Source organism: Electrona antarctica (assembly GCF_951216825.1).
Source record: "Electrona antarctica genome assembly, chromosome: 18".
Taxonomy (NCBI): Eukaryota; Metazoa; Chordata; class Actinopteri; order Myctophiformes; family Myctophidae; genus Electrona; species Electrona antarctica.
Window position 1 is genome coordinate 12,336,190 of NC_136799.1, and position 27,033 is coordinate 12,363,222.

At 43.1% G+C, this 27,033-nt stretch overlaps 1 protein-coding gene across 8 annotated transcripts in view; it reads right to left on the reverse strand.

Annotated features, from left to right (window-relative positions):
* Positions 1-27,033, reverse strand: part of LOC306942471 (zinc finger MYM-type protein 4-like) — a 63,433-nt gene that overhangs the window by 18,960 nt on the left and 17,440 nt on the right. For 7 of the 8 annotated variants that reach the window (XM_079528375.1, XM_079528374.1, XM_079528376.1 and 4 more), the window contains 8 exons: positions 17,510-17,722; positions 16,647-16,797; positions 14,029-14,144; positions 8,466-8,825; positions 3,286-3,436; positions 2,654-2,829; positions 1,435-1,609; positions 740-853 (listed from right to left, as the gene is read on the reverse strand). In XM_079528375.1, coding sequence (XP_079384501.1) covers positions 740-853; positions 1,435-1,609; positions 2,654-2,829; positions 3,286-3,436; positions 8,466-8,825; positions 14,029-14,144; positions 16,647-16,797; positions 17,510-17,722 — 1,456 coding nt within the window. Of the gene's footprint in view, positions 1-739; positions 854-1,434; positions 1,610-2,653; positions 2,830-3,285; positions 3,437-4,015; positions 5,140-5,425; positions 7,049-8,465; positions 8,826-14,028; positions 14,145-16,646; positions 16,798-17,509; positions 17,723-27,033 lie in introns of those variants that run through there. The other variant, XM_079528377.1, reaches the window with a different exon arrangement.

Sequence of the window (27,033 nt, forward strand, 5' to 3'; positions counted from 1 at the left end):
GTGCAGTTACTGAGGCCACCTTCACAGAGTTATTATTAGTATAGTTAGTATGGAAGCCCATGGTGCAGTTACTGAGGCCACCTTCACAGAGTTATTATTAGTATAGTTAGTATGGAAGCCCATGGTGCCGTTACTGAGGCCACCTTCACACAGCAACGGTCTGTAGAGAAGACGGTAAAGTCCCGTAACTCCCGGTGCGTTCTCACTTTTTATTAATATCAGCATTTATACAGTGACACAACAGTGGCTAGGTGGCGGTGACGCACTGCCAGATAGACCACTTCTGTTCTAATTCCTATCACACAGCGGTTTGTTTACATCCGCCATTGCAGCGGCTGGCTAAATTTGTATATATTTGTAGATTTCCACTCTTTCCACTCTGGAAGGGGTTTTCACTTTGTGACCAAGCTTTCAACCCCCGATAACACTGTTGCGTTGCCGTCTAAATGGAAGGCCCAACTGATATATTATTTTGCCGTTTTCACTAGAGACCGTTTAAAGGTGGCCTAAGAGAACAGCCAACAAGCTCACCACACATTATCATTACCCATATACATAGCTACTTAACCACTTTCAACCTGGGTTAGTCTTTATTATAATGGCTAAAACTGTTCACAAATTTGTAGACTGGCTATTTCCACTGTGCGACGTCACCATTGTTAAGACAAAATACAGAACAGGGCTCAAGTGGTTAAATGGCTCAAACTCATACGTTCTGTGTCGAACTGTTGGAACTGACCCGACAGCGCGGTGTCTGCCGTAACTTGCGGCTGACTGCTGGAGCTGCTGGCCAATGACACGACGTCGCCGATGACGGGGTTAATCTTGGAGGAGTGGTGGGGCTGCCTCGGAGCTGCAGGGGGAGAGAGACCACCGTGTGTTTGTACGGGGTGGGGGCACAGTGTGAGGACATCTGGTACAATTATCCACATCAAACAAAACCTGCACCCGTTTGCTTTTGGACAAAATCTGTTTTCAGGATAGAGTAGGATTTAAAAACAAGGTGCATTTGCGGTCAACGTTGTAACAGTTGCAAGTAATACAATGTATTTTTGGGGGAACCGAGGGAGGGGCGGTGCAGTGTTAATTTCGTCGACTAACACTGACGAAAAATGTTCGTCGACTACCCTTTTCCACTGACGGAAACTAAATAAAAACTAAGCTACAGTATGATGACTTAAACTAAGTAAGTAAATATATTGACAATTTAGTCAACAAATAAAAACTAGACTAAAATGTTAGGGAGGAAAATCTTATGATATTTAGTCTAATAAAACTAAAATCTTATGATATTTAGTCTAATAAAATTAAAACCTTTCAGGTGACTACAATGTGACTAAAGCTAAATAAATAAATATTTAAAAAAAGTAAATCAAAATTAGCAGTCCAAGTTAACACTGGGGTTGTGGTGGAGTGGTGGTCTGGTTTATTTACCATACGGTGGTGGTAGTGACGTCATGCCGTTGGTGCTGATCTGCTGTCCGGCCTCAAAGTAGTGGTGGCAGTACTGGAGCAGGCAGGAGAGGCCACAGAAGGTCCGCACGGAGCCCGAACACTGCAGCTTCTCCGCCATGTAGCCCTGCTTCCTGCAGCTGTCACAACGAGCCATCTGGAGGAGGAAGAGGAGGAAAACACAAGGGTTTTTGTCAGGCAGTTTTCATAGACATAGAAATAGACGCCTCCTTCGGCCCTGCAATTCATGTATCGCACCGAGGACGGAAGTGCGCCGGTATTTGGCGCATCCCCGGCGTCCGGTCGCGTGACTCACGTCCCTTCCTTTCATTACTTTCCAATGGGCACGAACGTGGAAGCTTGCCCTCACTTGAGAGCATACGCCCCAGAGCCGAAGGAGGCGTCTATCTCTCTATGTCTTTTTTTTTTGGCTTAGAATTTAGATCGGAGATAGAAAGCTGAGGGCAGAGGGTGAAGACACCAGAAGAGAAGAGAAATAATTGATAATGTAATATCTTTGACAATACAAATATCAATCAATAGAAATACGTATTAAGAGAGAGAGGGGCAGGGGAGCATAGGCCATCAGGGAGTGCTTAGAAAAAAAAAACATATGATTTCAAATTTTCCTCACTTCTGCTTTCCTGATAGTATCTTTTGTACCCCCAGAGTACAATTGCAATTTAGGCATTTAGCAAACGCTCTTAATCCAGAGCGATTTACAGTAAGCCTACCTACCTACCTACCTACCTACTCCGCTGTAGAGAACAGTATACTACTGTCACTGTGTCCACCTACCCAGCAGAGAACACTATACTGTGTACACCTCCTACACACCAAAGTAATGACTGTGTCCACCTACCCCGTAGCAGAGAACACTGTACTGTGTCTACCTACCTACAGCCCAAAGTAAAGACTGTGTCCACCTACCCCGTAGCAGAGAACACTGTACTGTGTCTACCTACCTACAGCCCAAAGTAAAGACTGTGTCCACCTACCCCGTAGCAGAGAACACTATACTGTGTACACCTCCTACACACCAAAGTAAAGACTGTGTCCACCTACCCCGTAGTAGAGAACACTGTGCTGTGTCTACCAACCTACAGCCCAAAGTAAAGACTGTGTCCACCTACCCCGTAGTAGAGAACACTGTACTGTGTCTACCTACCTACAGCCCAAAGTAAAGACTGTGTCCACCTACCCCGTAGTAGAGAACCGTGTACTGGGACATGCAGTGGGGCTTGCAGAACTCCTCCATCTTGCCACTGTAGTTGCTGTGTAGCATCCGGTGGGCGACGCTGGAGCAGTAGGAACAAGCTCTCCACGACTGCTCCTTGTTACTATTTGTCTGCTCGTGTTTAAAGAGGAGCTTACACCCTTGAAGGAGAGGGAGAGGAAGACAGTGATTCAAAGGGAAAAACATCTTACGTTTTTTAAATATTTTTGTTGTTTGAGAACTACAGATTTAGAAGGCATTTGTAGAATCGACCTCCGGTCTTAACACAGTCTTTAAACCCTTTTTTCTCAGAATCTAGGCTGCATCTGGTGATTGAACAGAACATGGACGTTCTGCACTCATTTCAGATTTTTTGCTGCATCGCGGTTACAATATTAAGGCTTCTGAAGAGAAACAAAGTTTCTTAGATTTAGTATTGGTGATTTTGGCTTCCTGATTTTTGGGAAACGGCAGAAGACAGAGTCAGTGCATTTACTCACTCTCACTGCAGAAGACAAAGAGTCAGTGCATTTACTCACTCTCACTGCAGAAGACAAAGAGTCAGTGCATTTACTCACTCTCACTGCAGAAGACAAAGAGTCAGTGCATTTACTCACTCTCACTGCAGAAGACCCGGTCCTGCTGGTTGTAGTTGAGGATCTCGTACACAACCCTCTCCAGCTTACAGTGGTCACACACAATCAGGATGTTCTTCTGAGTCTTGTACTGCTCACAGCACGCCTTACCGCAGAACATGGATATCTGGCCCTACGGACGGAAACGTCATGATCCTCGTTATTGCTGCCGCCTCTATTAGTAGTAGCAGCAGTGGAATATTAGTAGTGCTAAATGGTGGTAGCTAGCTGTAAATGTAGAACTGATAGTGGCAGTATTGTTAATGGTTAATATGATTGATTGACATCTTTATTGACAAAATGCACAAGCATGAAAGCATATAATTGTGTATCTGTCGTTGATTTCCATTTGTGTCCATCGATACAGAATAATGGTTACCCATGTAGTTGTGAAGTTTTTAATTTGAGCTAAGATAATTACTATACATCCATTACAGTATGATAGTGTGTGTGTATGTACAGTATGTGTACTGTATGTGTCTAACAGAGTGGCCATGATGCTATATGTGCTGCTGTCTATATTGCTGATGGTAATTGATATACACACGTACACACAAACGCACACATGCACACACACACTTGTCTCTGTAAGAAAAAAAAAAGGCCATGGATTTCTTTGCATTTTTTATTTTGTTGAGGCACTAATAATAACAACCGTGTGTTATTTGTTCATTTATTTTACAATACCCAGCAGTTTTCAAAAGATGCGCCTCTACCAAACGGTTGAGATATAACTTTATAGTAAAAGTGCTTTCGTACGGTAGTACTTTAGTACGGTAGTACTTTCCTGAAGTACAGCCATAGCATCATCGAGGATTAAAAAACCCCAATAAGGTCCAAGGGCATATTTCCATTGTGGACCGCCTCTTCACATAAAAATACATAACAGACGATAACAAAACAGTACAGCAACAAACTCCTGGTCATCATGGGGCGGCTGTGGCTCAGGAGGTAGAGCAGGTTGTCCAATGATCCATGGGTTAGCGGTTCGAATCCCAGCTCCTCCTGTCTACATGTCCAAGTGTCCTTGAGCAAGACACTGAACCCCAAATTGCTCCCGATGTGCTGGTTGGTACCTTGCATGGCTTCTGCCGCAATCGGTGTATGAATGGGTGAATGCAATGCACAATCTATGTAAAGCGCCTTGGATAAAGGCGCTATATAAATGCACCATTTACCATTTTATTTACCATCATGAACAATCCCTCTCACCCCCTACAACATGACACTGTGGCAGGGCATACCTACCTACATGTTAAAGTTCACAGTTTATCATTTTAAAGTGCGTAGAACTTTCCGTCTGCATAAGAAAATGGTAATAGCAGCAGCAGGGATTATGTTCATTATTTTGACTAAAGAAAAAAAACGTCCGGGGAAAACGTTTGCATAGATTCATCTGCATTCAGCTGAAAGAAAAATATATTTATACTATACATCTGTGTCTAGGAACATGATGTATACAAGTTGAAAATAAAGAACCAAACAAAACCAATATACCAAAATTACAATGGCGAATGCAAAAATACATTTTCATACAAGTCAGAATAAAGTGCAAAACCTCACATCTTGCATGTGGCAGTGGTGCAACGTGCACAAACGTGTTTGGGCATTAGATCCACTTCATTTCTGGTGGTACGCCACGAAGCACTTGTGTTTTTCATTCAAACACAGAAAAACCCTGCATTTCTGGCACTTCCATCTGGACACCCCCTTTGGACAGACGTTGCACCGCCCCCGATTGTCACAGTGAAGGGGCCAATGTCCGACATTGTCGTAACGCACGTCTGGTTGTGGGTGTGCGAATAGTGGGATGAGGCGTTTCTTCTGAGATGGCACCTGCAACGCACAATGTAGTGTTGTAGCAGTTTGAGATCAAATATACATTTATGTTACAGATACAAAATATAATTATTATTATTAGTAGTAGTAGTAGTATATGGAATAGCAGTGGGCGTGATTTTCTGGTATTATTTTCACAGAATCAAAGGTTTTATAGTCATGATTAACCAGGGTCCTGGATGGCTTGATTCTAGGCTTAAAATAATTTATATAAATATTTTTGTAAACACCACAGGAAAAATTAATGGCCACTGCTATGCCCTATTACTACTACTTCTATTACCTGTGGAGGAGAGGAGGACGACGGCAGGCCAACTTTGGATGGTGGTTTGTTGACTTGCTTCAAACTGTGGGCAACTGCCAGCCGGAACCTTTTGAGAGACTTTGGTTTCTCCTTCAGTAGACCACAATCCTTCTTGTAGACCAGCCAGGAATTTGAGACGCACAGGTCCAGGATGTATCCGAACAGGGGAAAGTACCATCGCCGTGACTTGGCTGGGGTCTTGTACATGTGCGCCAGCGTGTCGGAAAGATCTAAGCCTTCCATGTGCTCAATGTAGGCAGGAATCAGCGATGGGCACGGGACGTCAATCTTTGCACGGGCCTTTTTGCTCCACCGCTTGACCGACGAAAGAGGCTCAATGCCACAGGCACTGCCGAGTAGATTGACACATTTGTTGTCGAACCATTTCACTGCTATCACCCCTTCAGCAGACCTGTAATCAAAAGCACCACGTCCTTTCTTCTTCAGCTCTCTGTCCGTCATCAAGTGTGCTCCACCGATCCGGTTTGATCGGACGGCGCCGAAGCACTTGACTCCCAGGGTCGTTTGTAGGGACTGGACCAAGTTGAAACTGGTGAAGTATTTGCCAAAGAAGACGACCGAAAGCTGTGGCAGTGCGATGGTATTGCATAACGTCGTCACCAGTTTGGCCTTTAGATTTAGCGCCTGCTCCTGCTCACTTAGGGCAACATTGAAGAACGTGGATGTCCCTTGATAGAGCAGCAGGTCATGGATGATACCAGATGAACTGGCGCGGCAGAACAATCTAAAGCCCCGCTTGTTCAGCTTGTTGGCAATATGTTGACTCTTCTGATTTCCAGACGTGGCTTCCACCGTGACTTCACCCACGCTGTGCTTGTAGGTGGATGGGATCAGGAGACACTGCTCTCGAAGCATCTCAAAAAGGGGACGGATTTTATAGAATCGGTCTGGACTGCCACTGCACCGCTGATTATCACTGAAATTAATGTTCCGGCGTAACCTTTTGAACCTTTTCAGCGGCATGATATCAGCTATCACGTCAAAACGCGACTCTGGGTGCCAGTAGTCATCCGTGGCAGGGAAGGTGAAAACCCCCATGAAGAGCAGCATCGCCAGGAAATCCGCAAACTCTTCAGGGCTAGTCTTGATCGGATCCCCCGACTCCTGAGCACAGTACAGGTTGGTATGGAGAGCAATATGTTCAATCATCTTGTCAGTGAAGAGTGTTTTGAAGTACTGGAAGGGAGTCTTAACTGCATCGGGTGGTTCAAAGCTTGAATCAGGAACCTGGAATGCCTCGATGTCTTCATACTCCCAGGATCTCTCAGTGCTTGATTCTGGGTCAGAAGGTGAACTGGGGTGAGGGGTGTCATCTGGCTCCAAGAAGGGGAATGTTTTTAGATTGTGTTTCTCTTTTTTCCTCTTCTTACGGGCTGGTGGTTTATAAGATGTGCTTGTTGAGGACCCCTCCTCGTCCATGGATTCAAAAGAAGTGTCTCCGGACTTTTCCGCTTCTGTGGCTTGATCACCTTCATCACTCAGAGGACGGGTGTACTCTTCATCACTCAGCTCAGCGACAGAGTCTTGGGGATTTTGCGGTATCGTGCGTGGCCTTGCACCGTACAATGATTTACTTTCGATCTATAATATGCAAATGGAAAGAAAAAGGAAAACAAATGTTACCATGGACATGGTATTACCAGTAGTACAGTATGTCATAGTCACATATGTATCATGTTTACAGAACTTCAACGAGAAACATGTTGAGAAATAGTTAAATATCATACTACTACTATGTTTTTCATCAAGTATATATAATGGAATAACATTAAATATAGCTATTAGCAAAAGCACTGTTTATTGTATAACAATTGTCAATGTATTGAACTGTTTCTAGCATGTTTTTAGACAGTAAAAGCACAATGAAATAACAGTCAATGTATCAAATTAACAACAATTAATTAGAAGAAGTTGTATTTATTCATAGACAACATTACAATTAGTTTAGCTTTTACTACCTTTACAAAAGTGACAAACAACCCGTTTGGTAGAGCATGTTTTTAGAAAATTATCAGACATTATTTTATCGTATCAAGTTACATAATCATGTTCAGTAACACCTCTGAGATGATATGTCAAAATAAATAAATAATCTTACCTTTGAAATTTCAACCAACATGTCCACATGTGATGTACCTGGCAAGGCATGCTATTGGAAGACAAACTGACATCTAGTTGACGTTTTTTGCCATAACATTCAACCGAATGGTAGAGATGGCCCAATCAGGTCGAGTTAAGTTCAGAATTGTTTTCAACGGGAAATGCTCTACCAAATGGTCGATCTGTCCTGAACATTATTATAGTAAGACAATTCAAGAAAACTCCTTGCCTGTGTCTACGGTACATTTTGACAGAAAAAGGAGGTTGTTGGGGGTGTGTGTGCGTGCGTGTACATACATGCATGCGTGCAAGCGTGTGTGTTTGTTTTTCTGTCTGTGTCCCTATTTTGGGAATATCATATAGGCAAAAACATTTAGGAGAGCATTCTGCAAAAATAGCAGCTATACAAGCTTACAGCATGTTGCATTGTGACACCTTGCGAACTTGGAAATCAGATATTGATGTACACAAAGTGACTTGGTCAAAGACAATTTGACACACAGACTGGGCGTGTGTGCGACTGTGTGTAAATGGTAAATGGTGCATTTATATAGCGCCTTTATCCAAGGCGCTTTACATAGATTGTGCATTACATTCACCCATTCACACACACATTCATACACCGATTGTGGCGGAAGCCATGCAAGGTACCAACCAGCACATCGGGAGCAATTTGGGGTTCAGTGTCTTGCCCAAGGACACTTCGACATGTAGACAGGAGGAGCCGGGATTCGAACCGCCGACCCATGGATCATTGGACGACCTGCTCTACCTCTTGAGCCAGTCGCCCTGTGTGCGTGTGTATGTGTGCGTGTGTATGTGTGCGTGTGCGTGTGCGTGCGTGCGTGCGTGCGTGTGCGTGCGTGCGTGCCTGTGTGCGTGCGTGTGCAGCTCCTACCTCATAGCTGAACAGCAGTGGCTTGGTGTCAAACAGCTTCCTGCAATGATGGCAGGTCACTTTGGTGGGCTGATCGCCCTCCGCCTGCTTGGAGGGCTGCTCAGAGGAGGTGGGACCGGCCGAGTAGGCAGGCACCAGCGGAGGCACCAAGGTGTGGCTGGGATGATGGCCGGGGTAGGGGACGGGAGGAGGCGAGGGCTCCCGTGGAGGGGGAGGGACGGAGCTGGAGGGAGGCCCCTCCCCGGCCGGGGGACCCTGTCCCCCCAGGGGGGTGTCTCGCTGGGACAGAGGCTCCCTGGGAATGGCCGGGGAGGTGCCATTGGCCTCCAGGATCTCTTCTGGTGAAGTGGGCGCCTTTTTCTGTCAGACGCAGAGGGAAAGGAGCCGTTAAGAGGACTGAGAGATGATCTATGCTCCTCGACAGTGATTCTCAACCTTTTCAAAGATGGAGTGCCGTGATTTATCCCCCCCCCCCCCCTCCCCTCCCCCTAAAACATGATCATCAGGTACTATGATTAGAAAAAGTAAAGAAATCACAGCACTCCATGTTTAAAGCTTTGCACATAAACAGAGTCTAAGTTAACATTTTACCATCCCCAATTTTGTGTCTGTTTTAACACAGATGCAGAGTAGATTGTTTTTCATAGATTTGTCATTTTGTTGTGGTTTCACCAATGGTTTTATTCACATGTGTGCACTGGACGTTTTAGTGCTGCATTGTTGTGGTTTGTTGTTTTGTCTCTGAGGTTACATGGAAGGAAAATGGATGTAATGTTTCTTTCTGTAATATCTTGTTTTATTGTATTATTATGTTTGGTATGACGAATTTAGATTTGCATTCTTTGCCAACAAATTTACACTGCAACTCTAAAATGTAGTTTTGTTGCTGTGCGATGTCATGTCATGAGGTAGCACGGTTTGTGGAAGAGGTTTTCTAGGTTGTTCATCACAATCCAAACATTGGTGTCCCTTAGATTACATTTGTTCAGAAGCTTTTCAGGATCTTGTTGTAATGGTTATGTGACTCAGCCTTCCTGCCGGATAATGGGGTTTAACCCATTTTGAACTGAGATCAGATTCTAAAAATGTCTTCTACATCCTGACAGTTTTCTGAAAAAGCTATGTGTCTATGTCAGTCGTTCTTTGATTTTTCAAAAATAGCAGACCTACAAGCTCGTAGCACGCCACTCGGTGGCGCGCTATGAGCTTGTAGATCTGCTATTTTTGACATAACATAATGCTAACACCAAAAGGGGTTCCCGCCCAGAATGGGTTAAGAGTATGTGTCCATGATAAAAACTACAAACAATACACACATAAGAAGGTGAACTGGGGTGAGGGGTGTCATCTGGCTCCAAGAAGGGGAATGTTTTTAGATTGTGTTTCTCTTTTCTCCTCTTCTTACGGACTGGTGGTTTATAAGATGTGCTTGTTGAGGACCCCTCCTCGTCTATGGATTCAAAAGAAGTGTCTCCGGACTTTTCTGCTTCTGTGGCTTGATCACCTTCATCACTCAGAGGACGGGTGTACTCTTCATCACTCAAATCAGCGTCAGAGTCTTGGGGATTTTGCGGTATCGTGCGTGGCCTTGCACCGTAAAATCACCGTATCATGGACACATACTCTTAACCAAGTTTTTATTACAAAAGCCAGAAAATATAATTCCCGTCGGACGTCCCAGTCGGTAAAAATACAAAGCAATTTATTATTATCATCATTGCATATCAGACACATTTCGAATCCTGCTCCGCAAGAGCGATCTCTATCTCTTTCTGCCTCTCTCACTCTTTCGAGCTCACACTAACAGACACATTGACTGGAGTACTGTGTAGTACTGACGTTCTGTCAAATCAAATCAAACTTTATTTGTATAGCACATTTACATCGACCGAGGTCGAACCAAAGTGCTTCACTTTACAGACCATAATAACATACACCGAGGCAAACAGAAAGAGGGGGATAGAAAATGGCATTACTTCAATATGTAAGAGAGCAAAATGTAAAATACAATAAGGCAGTACATGGATGAATGCAACAGTTTCACCAGTAATGGGAAAGTTATGTGTGACCGGTGGAGTGGCGGCCACAGGTTGCATGGAGGAGAGACGGGGGCGCTTTTCCTCTGGTGAAGCCGTTTGCGACACGGGAGAAGCGGTGGACAGAGCGGGGCTGACTGGGCGCTTTCTACCGCCCGAGAGCTCGGGAGCAGGCGAGGAGTTTCCTCGGCCAGGGACCGCTCGCTGAGCCAGAGGTGGCAACGGTGAGAGGATTGACTCTTGGGGACGTTTTCCAGAGGGGAGGAAAAGTTGGAGTTTGGGAAAGTTGAGTCCAGACTTGCGTCAAAGAGGGGAAGCGACGCTTTTAAGCCTTTTTTGAGGCGACCTTTCTTCACAACCGTTGCCTAGGACAGGGGGGGCGGTGACGGTTCCAGCACAGGGGCAGGTGGGACAGTGGCCGCGGCGGCGGATGGGGACTGCAGGGCGCCTCCAGTTTCCACGCTGGCCAGCCGGGAACACAGCGCGGTCTTCCTTAGGAGTAGTCCCTCGATTTGGTGCTCGATTGAGCGAAGCTCCGCAATCACTCCGCAATCTCCGTTCGACGTGCCATTGGATCTGTTAAAAAAGAGAACCATCACAACCAGCGACCGGAACAAAAGAAAGAAGCGGGGACAGAGCAGTGACGAGCGGCTGTAGGACAGATGGATAGCCGGGAGCGGGACTTACACACACGGGCTCTTTCTAGAGCCCGCAGCGTTGAGACAGCGTACAACAGTAGCTTCTAATCTGGAGAATACAGGAGCGAGTCTTACCATCGGGGACCCCAGAGGGGTCCGCTGCGGGTGAATCGTCTCTGGTAAGTTTTCTAGTCGGCGTTGATTTCCATTGTAGAAAAGTTTGTAGCCTAGCAGGTCACCCTGCTAACATGTAGTAGGCTAGCAGGTCACCCTGCTAACATGTAGTAGGCTAGCAGGTCACCCTGCTAACATGTAGTAGGCTAGCAGGTCACCCTGCTAACATGTAGTAGGCTATTGGTCAAACGAGTCGACCGATGATTAAAATATAAGTCCAGTAGTCATGTTCGGAGCGAGTAAAGTTTAAAAAGAAAGTTAATCGTGTTAAAACGAGTATAGAAGTTGTAAGATTTGACAGCTCCTCCGAACAGGCGTCACACGTCTTGACAGCTGACAGGTGACAGGAAGGAAGCCTTATGCCTTCTATGACTACTGCGTGTGCTTAGAACGGGTCTCTGCTGCAGATGCGATCTGTGTGGAACTTGTGGAAAAAATTCAATGCAGGCTGTGCACACGCATTCAAAGACAAAGCACCAGTAATCTAGAATAAGGAATTCTATGGACATACAGCAAGCTTTGGTCCCATGTAAGTCTGCATCTGAGCAGACTTGAGAAAGAACGTCTGATAGGTTTTTGGAACTTGTAGATCTGTTATTTTGTGTATTTGTTTACATGTTCCCTATGCCTTTGTATCTTCATGCCCTGTGTGCCACTGAGTTTACATCTCACTCTTCCCCAGCTGGCGTGAAGATAAAGAATTGTTTTGTTTCCCGATTGTCTGCCTCTCTGTGGAAAACAACATGTTATTCGGCCTTGGTACAGTGCCAGAGCAGACAAGTGGTCTCCTACTAACGTTTACTAGTTGTCCGTAACTTGAGTTATGAAGCTGCGGCTCGTCTGGTGTTCAACCACCCCAAGTTCTCCCACACAACCATCCTTCTCCGTTCTCTACACTGGCTCCCCGTAGCGGCTCGCATCCAGTTCAAAACCCTGGTGTTAGCCTATAGGGCAGTGAAAGGAACAGCTCCTTCCTACCTCCGGGCTATGGTCGATGCCTACACCCCTGCCCGACCACTTCGGTCTGCCACCTCGGGGCGACTGATTGCCTCGTCACTCAAGGGTCCTTCTGGCCGATCCACACGGTCACGACTCTTTTCTGTTCTGGCCCCACAGTGGTGGAATGAACTTCCCACTGATGTTAGGACAGCAGAGTCACTGCCCATATTTCGCCGCAGGTTGAAAACCCACCTCTTCAGGAAACACTACCCTTCCTCTCTGCCTGACCTACTTGTTGTTAACTAGTTGTACGAACGCTTGTTTTCTATTGTTGTATTGTTTATTGGATCTTGTTTAGTCGATACACTTAATTGTTTTAGCTCATGCTCATTTGATTTAGCTATTTTGTCTCATCTGTTTAAGGAAATAGGTAGCTGATATATTGCACTTTTACCTTAGCACTAGGTATACTCTTGGTTGCTTGTTTTTGCAGAAAATGCACTAAAGACTTCTGGTGATTAGTAGTTTTTGTTCCCTACCTATGTTGAATACACTTATTGTAAGTCGCTTTGGATAAAAGCGTCTGCTAAATGACTGTAATGTAATGTAATGTAAAGAACTACGATTCCCTTCGGTCACACTTCCGGGATTTTACCGGAAGTATAATTTGCCACGTATGCCAAGTGAACCTCCCGGCAATAGGTGTCGCCATTATTCACTATTTGTTAACCTTTGAACTCAAATGCATTACTTCCCCGTGTCAGAGATTGTTTTGATTTCATATTGTATATAATGATCTCACTGATGATGCGTCAGAGAGAGATCTTTTTAACGCTGTACGGACATACTATCATTTCTCTCCCGATGTAATTGGTAATATATCAAATGGAAAATCCTTATAGCTCTGGTGTGGACTTCTCTTCTTTTCGTGTCTGGTGTCAAATCCTCCTAAGGTATTCTGGTATACTCTGATACTTTTACTCTGCCTAATTCTCTCATTTTAGTATTGTAGTTTTCCTCTAAAGTATTTATCCTTAAAAGGTATTAATATAGAATTACAGTTTAACATTTTAACATTAAAGATAGTTAATATTCACTTGGTTTAATAAGGTTTTACAGTCCTTCTGACTTGAGTACTTTTACTCTATTACATTCTTACAAATTCTCCTCAGTCTCCACACAGAGTCCAGACGATGTATTAGTTTATAATTCAAAGGTTATCTTAATAGTTTATGGCTCTACATGCCAAAATGGTATTTGGAGAGTCCTGTTTTAATTACTTAGTTTCTAAAAGCAGCTTTAAGACGCTGCCTCCTCTGACATTATGGTATTGGGCTTTTCATATTCATTAGTAGGTAATTATGTAATCCCTTAAAAATACATAACGTCCATCCGCAAAATTCACCCACAAAAAAGGATCACTATCAGACTACTAACGTGGGAAGTTTGGAAAATTCCTTTACACCCAAAATATGGGTGTAAACAGCTTAGTGAATCGGGCCCATCGTGTGCAGGTGAAACCACAACCATAAACATGTACATTAAATAGTTGTTTTTAAATTAAATTTGTTGTTCGGCCCATTTTGGCCAAAGATAGGGACACCAAGTTAAATGTGGTTAAAATGCGGACATAATATGGTCTGCATAATTGCCGATACTGATGCTGTCAAATGAGTCGTGTGTGTGTGTGTGTGTGTATATATATATATCTATCTCAATCATAAAAGCTATAAAGCATAGACCATATAAAAGTCACTTATATATGTATGTATTTACCCGGAACACGGTCACACAGTCAATGGAGCAGAAGTTGCGGATGGTGCCGTCCACCATTGCAAGATGATACTGAGGCACAGCAACCGTCTTGCACAAGGAACAGGGAAACGAAGTACCTGAGGAGAGCAGAGGGGATTCAATGCAAATATTGGACGGGTATGTTTGTCATCTCTGTGCTGCATGCATTACAGATGCATTACCCTAAGAGTGCACAAGTTGGGTCTATGTTCTGTTTTCCAGTGTGTAAAAGTATGTTTTTTTTACTGAAATAATACAAGTAAGACATGCGAACGCGGGAAGCGAACGCAGCTCGTAAATTGCAATAACAATTAGAATACATTACGAATTATTGAGAAGTGTGTGGTACTGTAAAATTAGTGAAAACAGGGCCGCCACGAGAAGGCTCAGCACCGCTAGCCCCCTAATTTTTTCTTTCTTTTTTTATCATCATTTATTTTGAGGGTTTTCTCTTTTTTGTACATACCGGTAGACACAAGGACAACACAACAGACTTACATACAAGACAGTTACTTATAAAATACTAACAACAATGAAGAACAAAGAAAATAAAAGAGAAAAAAAAAAAATAATAATAATTTCCAAGTGGTATACAGGGTTGTGAAATGAATGTGTGCAAGTGAAGGTGGGTTCCGTCCTACACAGAATCAACTGCGCTCTTCGATATAATCCAAAAAGGGGGTCCATACCTCTACGAATACATCTGCCTTATTTTGTGTTTCATATTTAAATAAGTCTCTCCAGTGGTAATAGTGACATTATTTGGGCCATCCACATATGTTCTGAAGGTATGTCATCTGTCTTCCATAAAATTAATTTAATTTCTTTTTATATATATTTTTTTTTATTCATTCATTATTATTATTTTGTAAGTTTCCTTTTTTTTAAGTTCTCTTTTTATTATATTGTTTTTAAGTGTCAGTTTGCTTTCAGCTTCTATGAACTCCTGCTTAGGTGTGGGAGGAGGTGGTTCAGAGCGTGCGGCTCTTGACCGCTGGTGCTGCTGAGCATCTCGTTGCCGCAGCTGGGCCCTGCTGTCCTGGTCCAGTTGTTGGCGGCGCTGCTGGTGCCGCTGAGCATCTCGTTGCCGCAGCTGGGCCCGGCTGTCCTCGTCCAGTCGTTGCCGGCGCCGCTGCATCCTCTCAGCATCTCGGCGGCGCCGCTGGGCCCGGCTGTCCTCGTCCAGTCGTTGGCGGCGGTGCTGCATCCTCTCCGCATGTCGTTGCCGCAGCTCGACCCGGCTGTCCTCGTCCAATCGTTGGCGGTGCCGCTGCATCCTCCTAGCATTTTGTAGCCGCTCCTGGAAGAGCTTTTCGTCTGTTTGTTTTTTGCGTTGACGCTGCTTCCGTTCCCTGGCTTGACGGCGGAGACGATCTTCTTTACTCTCCTCTGGCCCATCATGAGGGCATTTGGCTGTTTGATGGTGATGTGCTGGTGGAGGGCTGGTGCTGTGACATGCTGGTGGAGGGCTGGTGCTGTGACGTGCTGGTGGAGGGCTGGTGCTGTGACATGCTGTCGATGTTAAATGCAGTAGTAGAAGTGGCAATAGATATGTTAAAATCCTTGCTGGGGTAGTAGAAGTGATACGTTTAAAACCAAAAATTCTAGACACGGATATAATGAACAAAGCTGTACTAGATAGACGAATACCAAACGACTCGCCCCTTTACCAACTCACCATCGCGTAAAGTGTTAATGTAGTTAACAGTACATTTAGTATTTCCCTCCTTCCCTGAAATCTGAAATGATTTATTTGATTGTATAGTAGTCGATCTCTATACTCTGTAAAATCAAGAAAGAATAACATGAGACAGAGACTGTGACTGCTTAATTAAGTTAATTTAGGACCTTCTAGCAGTTCATTTAGTTTTAAACACATTTCTTCATGTTGTAGCCCATGTTTTGTAATTGTATCATCATGCTATTATGCCCATGGTCATGGATATACAGAGCCACATATAATATTTGAAGTAATATTATAATATATAGTTATGTAAGCTAATGTTGGACCCAGAGATTCCAGCCAAGCAAGGGTTGGTTTAGAGCTAAGGTTAGCGTTAGACAGCTATGTGTGGTTTTGCAGCTTGCTGAAAATCCATTCACTCACTGTCGGCTATTCTGTGTGTGATCGCAGCGTGACACACACACACACACACACACAGCTGTGTGGTACACACACGTTAGCTAACTGCGCTGTTCTCCCTGGCTTCCATAGTAACTGCGCCCTCTGGTGGCGGGTGGTGTCACACCGTGACACACAGACAGACATGTTCTGCCTGGCTTCCATAGTTAGGGCTCAATGCATTCGCAACCACAATTTTGCAATATATTTCGCTGGACTGAAAGTGAATAGTAGAGATTTTGATATGAATGTAGCCTACAGTAGTGAACACTGAACAGACGCGTGCAATATCCAAGCCCAAACCATCTGTATGTGGGTGTGTTTGTATTACTATACTTGTGACTTTACTATATATATCTTTTTCAAATATCTACTACAAGGTGTGTGTGTGTGTGTGTGTGTGTGTGTGTGTGTGTGTGTGTGTGTGTGTGTGTGTGTACGCGCGCAAGCGAGCGCGCGCATGTGAGAGACGTCCTACCACTGAGAACATGTCTGGGTGAGCGGCTTTTCTCCACGCAGAGAGGCGTGCAGTAGAGCTGAATCTTGCCCTTGTGGTCTCGTTCCATGGTGGTGGAGGAGACCTGGACCATCTTCTGACAGTTTCCGCACTCCGTCATCTTGGTGCAGGTCTGTAGAATAATAAATTAGAGGAGCTAGAACGGACGGCACACACCAACAGCCTTTTGAGGCCATCAGGCTGAGGCTGTGAGCCACTCTGCTACACATACTTTGTTATTGTGAAATGCCACCAGTATCTCCACGTATACTGTATCGTTATTATATCATGTTATGATATTATCTTCCACATTTGCATTAACCCATTTAGACCCGAGGTCGATTCAAAAAAATGTCTTCTAAAACAGTTTTCTGAAAAAAACAATGTGTCTATGTCAGTGGTTCTCAAACATTTTCATGTCAAGGACCCCCAAAAATATATGTAATTGGCCGCCAACCCCCTTCTGAAAATATGTTATTCCAGGGACCCCCCCCAGAAGCAAAGATTTGAGTTAAAAACGTTCGCTCTGAAAGAATATATATTCAAAGATTTACACCACATTTTCGCGATTTTTCAAAAATAGCAGACCTACAAGCTCGTAGCGCGGCACTCGGTGCCGCGCTATGAGCTTGTAGATCTGCTATTTTTCAATAGCTAAAGTATAACATATTGCTTAAAACACCAAAAGGGGTTCCCACCCAAAATGGGTTAATCAAATGCCAGATTCACAATTAGTATTTTCTCTGCATTTTCTATTATTGTGGGGACTTTCCTGCAACACCATAATACTGTAGAATAGATTACACACAAATATCAACGCCACCTCCCACAGCATGTACACAGACCTGCTTGTAGGTGCTGATGCACGTAGCACTGCAGAAGTTGAGCGGGGACTTGTCAATGGAGAGGGTCTGACAGGAGGATCCGTCGCTCTTGCAGTAGAGACCGCATCCGTCGCAGCAGTTCATGGCCAACTGCCGCGTCTTTCGCCACGTCCCGAAACAGGCGTCACTGCAGAGCTTGTGGAGACGACCTAGGTGGGTGACCTCGTGCTCGATCTGGGAGATAGTGGGGGGGAGTGTGTGTACGACTTTTAGTTAAAGTAGTTACGTTTCTAGATTCCGTCATTGTAAGGACTGTTAGAGAGAAATGCATAGACGTTTTGCCATTCCGTTTCAGCGTTTTGAAAGAACACTAAACATATCGTCGTTACAATACCGCATTTGATACAGTTAAACCCAGTGTTCTCTCAAATATCCTCCCCTTAGAATAGTTTTTTTTTTCTGCTGTTGCAAAACCCTACAGTAGCCTTTCAGAGGAAGTTCACATTTGTACAGTATATTCTTTGGCCGGCACTGGCCCATCCAGACTGAGTGCACGTGCACCGATTGGGTTAATTTTACCCAGTTAAAATGTATTCATTAAAAATGTTTAATACATAAGGTTAACATAATGTGTTATATCACTTGACAAATCAGAAATACACAAAACCAATGGCTATCAACAGCTAGAGGGTATGCGCATGCATAAAGTGAATGGCAGATCGAGTGGCAAATCGAGTGGCAAAGTGAGTGACAAAGTTAATTTAATGTTGTTTAAAGTCATGTAATGCAATCAGATAGGACTTTTCTGTTTGGATGTAGGGGCTGTCAAGGCCAGAAAGTCATTTTTTGCCACTCAGTAGGCGTTCCCGCATATGTCACACGCATACCCTCTATTGACAATAATGCCTACAAGCATTCACACTGAATGGGGGTTCAGTGATACTTGGGCATCAGGTCTACGATGAATTTATGTTAAGTTTCTACGCAACATTTGTACTTGTGGTAGAACCCCCTAGTCTGTGGTAAGCTGCCAGCTGTAGAAATTCAACCACCATCCACCAAGTAAATCAAAATGCTTCACAAGATCGTAGCGTTTTTGCAAAGTTTATTGTGAAACAAAAATAGAAAATGCTAATATCTATATAGACGGGTAAGCTTGACACAAGTAAGCTACTTCTGTGTGTATTGTGTTGGCACTTGTTGGCATGAGCAATGATACAGCCTTATCTATTCACAAAGACAATGAGAACATTTGATCAACACTTTATATTAACCACTACAGCCCTATACTTTGCAATAGGATGGACATGTTGCAACCTTGTAGATTGGCCATTTTCTCTTTTCAAGATTTTGACATCGATGACGTGCAAATTATGGCCAAAATATGGACGACAGGTTGAAAGTATCTATAGATTAATAATGAGCATTCATAGATTAGCATTACAGTCAAAACAATTCAGCAGCAGAGAAGAAAATAGTAGAATAGTCCCACTGGGATTTCCAGACAGTGTGGAGAGAGAGTTGGGGTTAGAACAGAACATGGCAGATTTGTTGGTGGCACTCCTCACCTTTACTGGTACACAGCACGAACAAAAAACAAAAGACATTATTTGCTCTGTTCAAGACATTATTTGCTCTGTTCAAGACATTATTTGCTCTGTTCAAGACATTATTTGCTCTGTTCAAGACATGATTTGCTCTGTTCAAGACATTTGCTCTGTTCAAGACATTATTTGCTCTGTTCCTTCTCCAGTAATAATTCCCTCAGCAGTGAATTATATGAAACCATCTGCAGAAACGGTGTTCAGTGGCCGTGATTTGTCCTTGTATGACATGGTAATGAATCTGGCTATAACTTGCAACGATTTGTCTTTGCTAATAAGACAGTTTGCATCATATGAAACAGGTGCATTATGTCCATTATATCAAAAGGAATGTCAAATTAAAGCAACAAATATTAATAATCTATATGCCCATTGTTTAAAAAAAAGTTGCACAAAATCATGTACTGTATGATAATATAAATCCCAAAGGTGGTGTGACTGAAAATAATAAGAATGCCTGTGTGATTGAGTATGTATAAATGTCACATTATACAGAAAACCTTTGACATTGACTTCACATGGTAATATATTTCATACTCCACATTCTAAAGGCTGGAGGACTGGGCAAGTTAAATGTCTGATGTGCAAATGTGATTCGCACAAAAGACTGTGCCATCAGTCTGACAGGTGACACTAGTATGCTTACAGTACCAAGACACTTCTGCATGCCAAGTCCCATTTCCTTCCCTTTGAAAAAGCAGCGTTGCTTGTACAATATTCCTGTTGTTTATGTTATTGTCTCTTGAAGGAGTTGAATTCAAATCCTTGAATTCTTGGAGATTATGTAGTGTTAGTCGCATTCCTGAGCCAATCATTTGATGACCGGTACTGAGGCATTTTACTGGAGTATTTCCAATTTTCTGTAGTTTCACTTCTACTCCACTACACCTCAGAGGAAAATATTGTACTACAATTACATGTACTGTCAACTTTTGTTACTAGTTACTTTGTAGATTTTGATTATTATAAAAACAAAAATTGACCACTTCAGCCCTATATATATATATATATATATCGGCCATTTGAAAATAGCACATCTACAAGCTCACCAGTACAGTAGTAATGACCCGGTCATCAAATTATTGGCACAGGAATGCGACAAAACAATCTCCATGAATGCAAGGCTTCATGGGGTGTGTAATTGATAGAAAATATTTTAGGGTGAACTACTCCTTTAAATTAAAGATCTCTAGTCTAATTACTTATTGTCAGGATATACTTTTCCTTTGCGGATGCAGCTGTTTTCTGCCTTCACCTCTTCAGGTTGGACTAATTTTCGCATTATAAAAAGCAGCCGCTTTCTGCTTGTACGTTTTCAAGTTAATGTAATGTAGAGCCAGCTCCGTTTTCTACTCTCACTTTCTCTGGATAAATTACTCTTTACAGAAGCAGTTTTCATTTTCCGCTCACTTTGTCAGAATAGCGTAGCGTTCTCTTTACCGTATAATAGCGGTTCTTTTTTCTGCTCTCACTGCAGGATAATTTCCTTCTCTTCATAGATGAAACTCTGCTTTCTACGCCTTCTCAGAATGAAGCAATCTTCTCTTTAAAGCTGCAGCTCTATTCAATGCTCTCACTCTGTCAGGGTTGAGTAATCTTCTCTTTAAAGAGGCGGCTTTACTTTCTGCCCTCGCTTTCTCAGGATGCAGTTTCCTTCTCTTTGCAGCAGCAACTTTGTTCATCGCTCTGACTTTATCTAGGTTTTTCTCCTTCTCAGAATGAAGTAATCTTCTCTTTAAAGCTGCAGCTCTATTCAATGCTCTCACTCTGTCAGGATTGAGTAATCTTCTCTTTAAAGAGGCGGCTTTACTTTCTGCCCTCGCTTTCTCAGGATGCAGTTTCCTTCTCTTTGCAGCAGCAACTTTGTTTGTCGCTCTGACTTTATCTAGGTTTTTCTCCTTGAATTTTCTGAGTCTTTCTCGTGTACTGGCTGCTCTGTGGGAGCTTAATTCATTTTCTGTATACTGCTCTCTGCAAGCTGAACTGTATTTGCCAAGATGTATCATGATAGTCTTAAATGTTCTCTTGCATCCCCTACATCTTTGGCTCAGAATGATTTCATTCAAGACTGTGGTCCTAGGTTTCATCCTTTCCTGGTCCTGCTCTATCAAAATGCTATGCTTACTTTCCCTCTCCGGTTCATCCAACTCCCTGTGCAGAGAATGGATTAAATGAATGGACATAGTGCGGATGCCTTTCCACCAATCATCAAGGAGCTCAGACGTCCTTTTCAAGGACTCGTCAGAAGTACAAATGAAATTCTCATAATGACTCGAGTTCCAGCCAAGAATGACCGGATTATGACTGAACAGCTCTGCTCCAAAGACCGTGGCAGGGATGACTAGGATGGGCGTGGGCTGGTGTCTGTTGTAGAATGACTTGTAAATGAGTATGTGCAGCCCAAACATGTGAGCTAGACCAGGCAAGACATAGTCTTCAGCATCCGATGCACAGCCACCACACGTTCTGAGTGGTTGCAAGAAATCACTCCAGTCTTTGTGAGATAGGCCAGATGTGGCCTGAGCCTCTGTGCACGTTGCAAGCATGTCCACCAGATTGTTCCTCCAGTGGCCGATTTTTCGGTCAGGGTCTCGCAACGGGTGAGTGGCAAACTCAGCCCTGAAGTTCAACTGATTCAAGAAGCCTTCAAACTGACAGCTTCCCTGGCACAAACTGGCCACCCCGAGTCTGACTGGAGCACTGCGACTGGCTGCCATACCCAGAACAATCTTCTTCATTTCATCCGTCACCTTCTTCAGGTTGCTCAATTTCTGTAGTGCTGCAGCACGTGTTTCCCTTTCCATATGATCCTGCCAATGAAAAACAAACAAGCTATTAAAAATAAGCGGGATGTTCAATAAATAAATTATGCCATAAAGGTATTTTTACATATGCATTTCAAAATGATTTGACCTTGTTGTATGTTTGTATATAAAAATAAAAATAAACTAAGTAAGCCGTGCCAAGCCATGTGGCCAATAGGGCAGGAAACTATTTGCTCATCGGCTCAACACAGTGATATAAATGTAGTTAGAATACTTCCGTCAGTATAATTTCCTAATAAAAACAATGCATGCTTTGCTTTTTGGTTTTAGATTGATTGTTGGGACAGTTTCGCGATAAATTTTAATTGTTACATACCAATTGTGAATGATTCAAAATGTTTATTATACACCGACTTTTGTAACGTTAGACATAAAACTAACGTTACTCACCTTTCACTGTATGTCCCTTGATCGATATATCGTTGGCACCGCATCGGTCTTGAGGTGAAGTTGGCTGGCAACGACAAGTCTTTTCTGTCCGAGGAAAAATACTTTTTCTTTTCCGTTGTCGAGATAATAGTACGGTGGTACCTCGCTTGCACAGAAAAAAGGATGTTTTATTTGGTTCTACAAGCAGCAACTATGTGCATTACACAAAATAATGGCATCTCCGTAGACCCCAAAGACTCCTTTATTAGGCTACACAGACAATGATCCAAGTTGTTGGATTGAAACCTGTGTACTGTAGCCTAAAAAAAAGTTCCCATTTTATTTTCAATATGTCTGTGCATATTTATTTCCTTTTATTTTTTATTTTATTTTAAATAATGTTTTTAGAAACTGTCCCAACTCTGAGCTCTTCCTAACAATTTTATCTCCCCTTCCTGGGCTACGTAGTTAAAGGACCACGTAAAAGTGGTTGAAAAGTGGTGACACTTTTCAACCTACCTTCATAAAATTGGTCCTCACTAATCTTCATGATAAAATGACACAATCACTCAGTCTGTGTCTTAGAGGAGGGCTATGGGCAGTTCAAAAACCTGTCCACCAGTGACATCATTGATGGGGAATCCAAGCAAATAGAAACTGCAGGCTTTCTATTCCTGAAAAGTTGCAATGTGAAAATGGAAGCCATCGTTCCACGATAATAAAAATATAATCTGTTTTTTTTTTTTTTAATCATCTGCCTAACCATGTCACTGGTGAACGGGTTTCTGAAATGCCCACAGCCTTCCTATGAGGGACAGACTGAGTAGGAAAGAAAATTGTATTTTATCATGAACATGAAATGAAGAGATGTTGAAAAGTGGTCCTTTATCACTGGGGCGCCTTCTTAGCAGCTTACCACCACCTATGCATGCTCCACCTCAATGGCAGATAATCAAGTGCAAATGACCAGTAATAGAAATTAGAAAAGGCTTGACCGCCTTTCCCTGCTGCAAGGTTAATGAAATAAGGTTAGGAAGCGAAGACCGTACGGTGGACTCCATGTTGCTCACTGGAAGGAAAGAAACATGCGCAGTTGAGACCAAGGAAGCTGAACGCGGAAGTGTTGGCTGCATATAGCCCATTGCGCATGTTTCTTTCCTTCCAGGGAGAAACCGTACGGTCTTCGCTTCCTAACCTTATTTAATTAACCTTGCCCTGCTGTAGTCTCTTCAGGCGCAGTTGATGAGATGCCGTTCAGTTAAAGCCCATGTCTGATCAACACCAACACACACACTACTGTATAAGTGGTCAAATACCCTGCACACCCTATGACACGTGTGCATGATGACAGAAAGACAGACATGACGCAGTTTGATGTTACAGCATCAGCAAATGTACATACATAATTATTTCTTGCCAGAGATTTGTGCTCCACTTTCCCCCACGTTATTTTTGTTATTATCGTTTACCGGCATATTGTATCTATTTGCAGGACCAAAAGAGTGTTACAATACATATTAATGTATTAGCTTTATTTGTATTCCTCTTTAAGCATTTACTTCTACTGGTTGACAGTATGCATTTGACATTCAATGTTAGAAATATGTATATAACAAGCAAAAAAAATCACATAATTTAACTGTTCAATACGATGAAAAACACTTTCCTTATTCAGCTCATCGATCCTCTACCTCCACCTGTTTAAGCTAATTATTTTTTCAATTCAGATTTTCTATAAAAATAAAAACAGAAAGCTCTTGTCTTGACATTCTAAACACTCTTTCAGATGTAGCTGTCAGTTTTAGTGACTTGTTACGAAGTCTCTTGTATGAAAATTGGCAAAGCATCCAGGGCACAAAGGCACAAGACATTGCATGCAGATGTACTTGGTTTTGCGTTTGCACGAAGCATCGTGGCATCGGTTTGCATTTTGTTTTGCGGTGAGCTTGGGCCAGTGGTTCCCAGGGCTTAACCTGATCTCAGGGGGGGGTGCCCTGGCAATGGCCCTGCGCTTTACAGGAGGTGGGGTGTCACTTAGTGGTCCACAGCGTGTCTGGATGGAACCTAGATTTATTAAGGTACGAGCCACGGATGCCTTGAAATGCATAAGATCCTTATCTTCCAAACCGGACATTTTGTAGAGGTGCCAGGCATTCACAATGGCCACGTTCAAGAAGTGAAAAAACACTTGGACGTACCACGTCTTTTTGCGTCTGTGGGGATACATTTTGACACATTGATCCATTAGCTCTACTCCTTCCATGTGCGTATTGTACAGATTCACAGAGAATGGCCTTTGGATGTTGAACATCTTTTTGTCTTTCTTGCAAAATCTCTGAGCCACGTCTGTTGGGGACTGGCCAACGCAGGAAGAGGCCACGTGGATCAATGAACTGTCTAGCCACCGTGTGACAGTGATGTTTTGAGCATTGCTGACGACCGAACAAGCTCCTCTTCCCTCTTTTTTTAGTTGTCTTTGACTCTTCAGTTTCACTTGTGCTCCCTGGAGCCTGTCGATTCTGCACGCGCCAGTGCCATAGATGCCCCGTTCTTGTAAAGCCTCAATGACTGGAATGGTGCAAAGCCCATCGTCAAAAAACACCTTGTGATTCTTTTGCTTTAGGTCGTCACAGAGGTATATGATTACGTCTTCAGTGATTCCCGATGGACTGACCTGACCATGCCTGATGCACTGATGCACTTCAAATCTGTACATGTACCCTGAGGTCCCCGTTCTCACCCACACTTTCACAGCGCAGGAATTAGACTCGTTTTTTAAGTGCTGCTTGGGACACAGGCAGCCCGTGAAGGTAATGATCTGCTCACCGATTGACTGAAACTCTTCAGGATCGACCGCCGACTGGAAGGTGTTCCGTAGTGCATCCAACACTGGTCTAATTTTCAAGAGCTTAACAACCTTTTCCGACTGTTTTTTTGAATTATCGACAAAGTGAAGGTACTTCAGAATCGTCTCAAATCTTTTTATTGACATGGCGTTTGCAACCAGATCAAAACGAAGCCCTTCCTCTGCCGACCAGTAAGTTCTTGATCTTGGGTATCTGAGGTACGACATGACCATATTCATCCCTAGAAATATCTTCATTTCCTCTCTCGTCACAGCCAGATTTTCTTTACCTTTTTGGAGGGCATACAGGTTTGTAGCGTGCACTATTTCATCTATCAGAACTTCCGGAAATAAATGCATAAAGAAATCGAGGGGTTCCGCTCCCGTAACCTTCACTTTGCACTCTCCTAAGAATGGAGGCAGGTGTCCCTCAAACTTATTGTCTTCAATTTTCCAAACATTACTGTTTATCTTCAGTCCAGCTCCGCCAGGTGGCGCATCCTTGGCTCCTTCCAAAGCCACAGCATCCTCTGCGGTCTCCGTATCCTCAGCTCCGCTGTTACTCCTGCTAACATTTGCTACTCCTCTTTCTGCCAGCGATTCTTTATCATTGGTAGCATTTGCTAAAGGTTTTTCTAGAAGCAATTCGTCATCACTGCCACTAGCATAATCCTCTTCTGAGTCGGATGGTTGCTCCGCCATCCTGTGGGGCTTTTTATCACACACGCCACTTGAGGTCTACAAAATATAAAGACACAGGGGAGGGCGACATTAAAGTGATTTTCAATTTCTTTGGTTAAAATAAGTGTTAAATAGCTCTATATTATGATAGTACTCATTGCTCATTGAGTGTTTGTTCAGTAACAGGAGTCTCCATGTCTCTCCAGCTCTTTATTAAAGTGAAACTGCATTTTCAGGTTGGGATACCAATTTTATCCAATAAGGATAGAGAACTCAGTCAGGATACAGATTAAAGTGATTAAATAAAAAATTAAGCTAATAAAAAAAAAAGTTCTCTCCTGATTGGCTGACATTTTGTCATATACCTGAAAATGTATTATTAAAGAGCTGGAGAGACAGGGAGACACCTGTGACTGAACAAACATACTATAGCAATGATTATTATCAGAATATAGTGATTTAACAAAAACCTTTCGTTTTAACCAAAAGAATATCAATTACCCTACCTTTAATTGAAATGTGCCGGCCCTCCATTAACTGATTTGGAAACAATTGACACGAAAATTAAAAAAACGTTGAAGAATGCTGATTCCTGCCCTAAAGGCTCACCTGCAAGTGAGAAGCCCCCCCCCCCCACCAGGAGAACGTAGTGCCTCTGCTTTACTCCTCCCATCACCCTGACCGCCCGGCTTCCCTCCCCGAACACGGGCCCATTGTGAATTCACTTACAATACAAATGCAAATGTTCACCACATCAGATTCCTCCCCAAATGCTTATCAGCCAAAAGCTCATTGACCCTGTGGAAATACAGTATGGTGACAGAAACAAATCTTTTGGGAGGCTAATCTTCGTGAAAGTGTGGAGTGTTGATTTTTATTCAGCACCACTGAATGGTTTATATACTCCATATAATGGTTTATATGGAGTATAACTGGGATATCAGCAGGGATCACATGACAAATCTGATAATAATGTGATATATACTGTAGACCTTGATACTAGTCGATTTGATGCCCAGTCACTCCTCATACTGTACATGTATAATATCATCGCTGTCAGGTGGAAACCTCATATGTCCAAATCCGTTAAGTTTCCAGAAAATGGAAAAAATACCCTGTTTTCCTTTGGATCCAATTGTTATTATAGCAGATCTACAAGCTCACACCACATGATGAGCTTGCAGATCAGCTACCTTTGTGCGACATTTTAGTATGACAAAG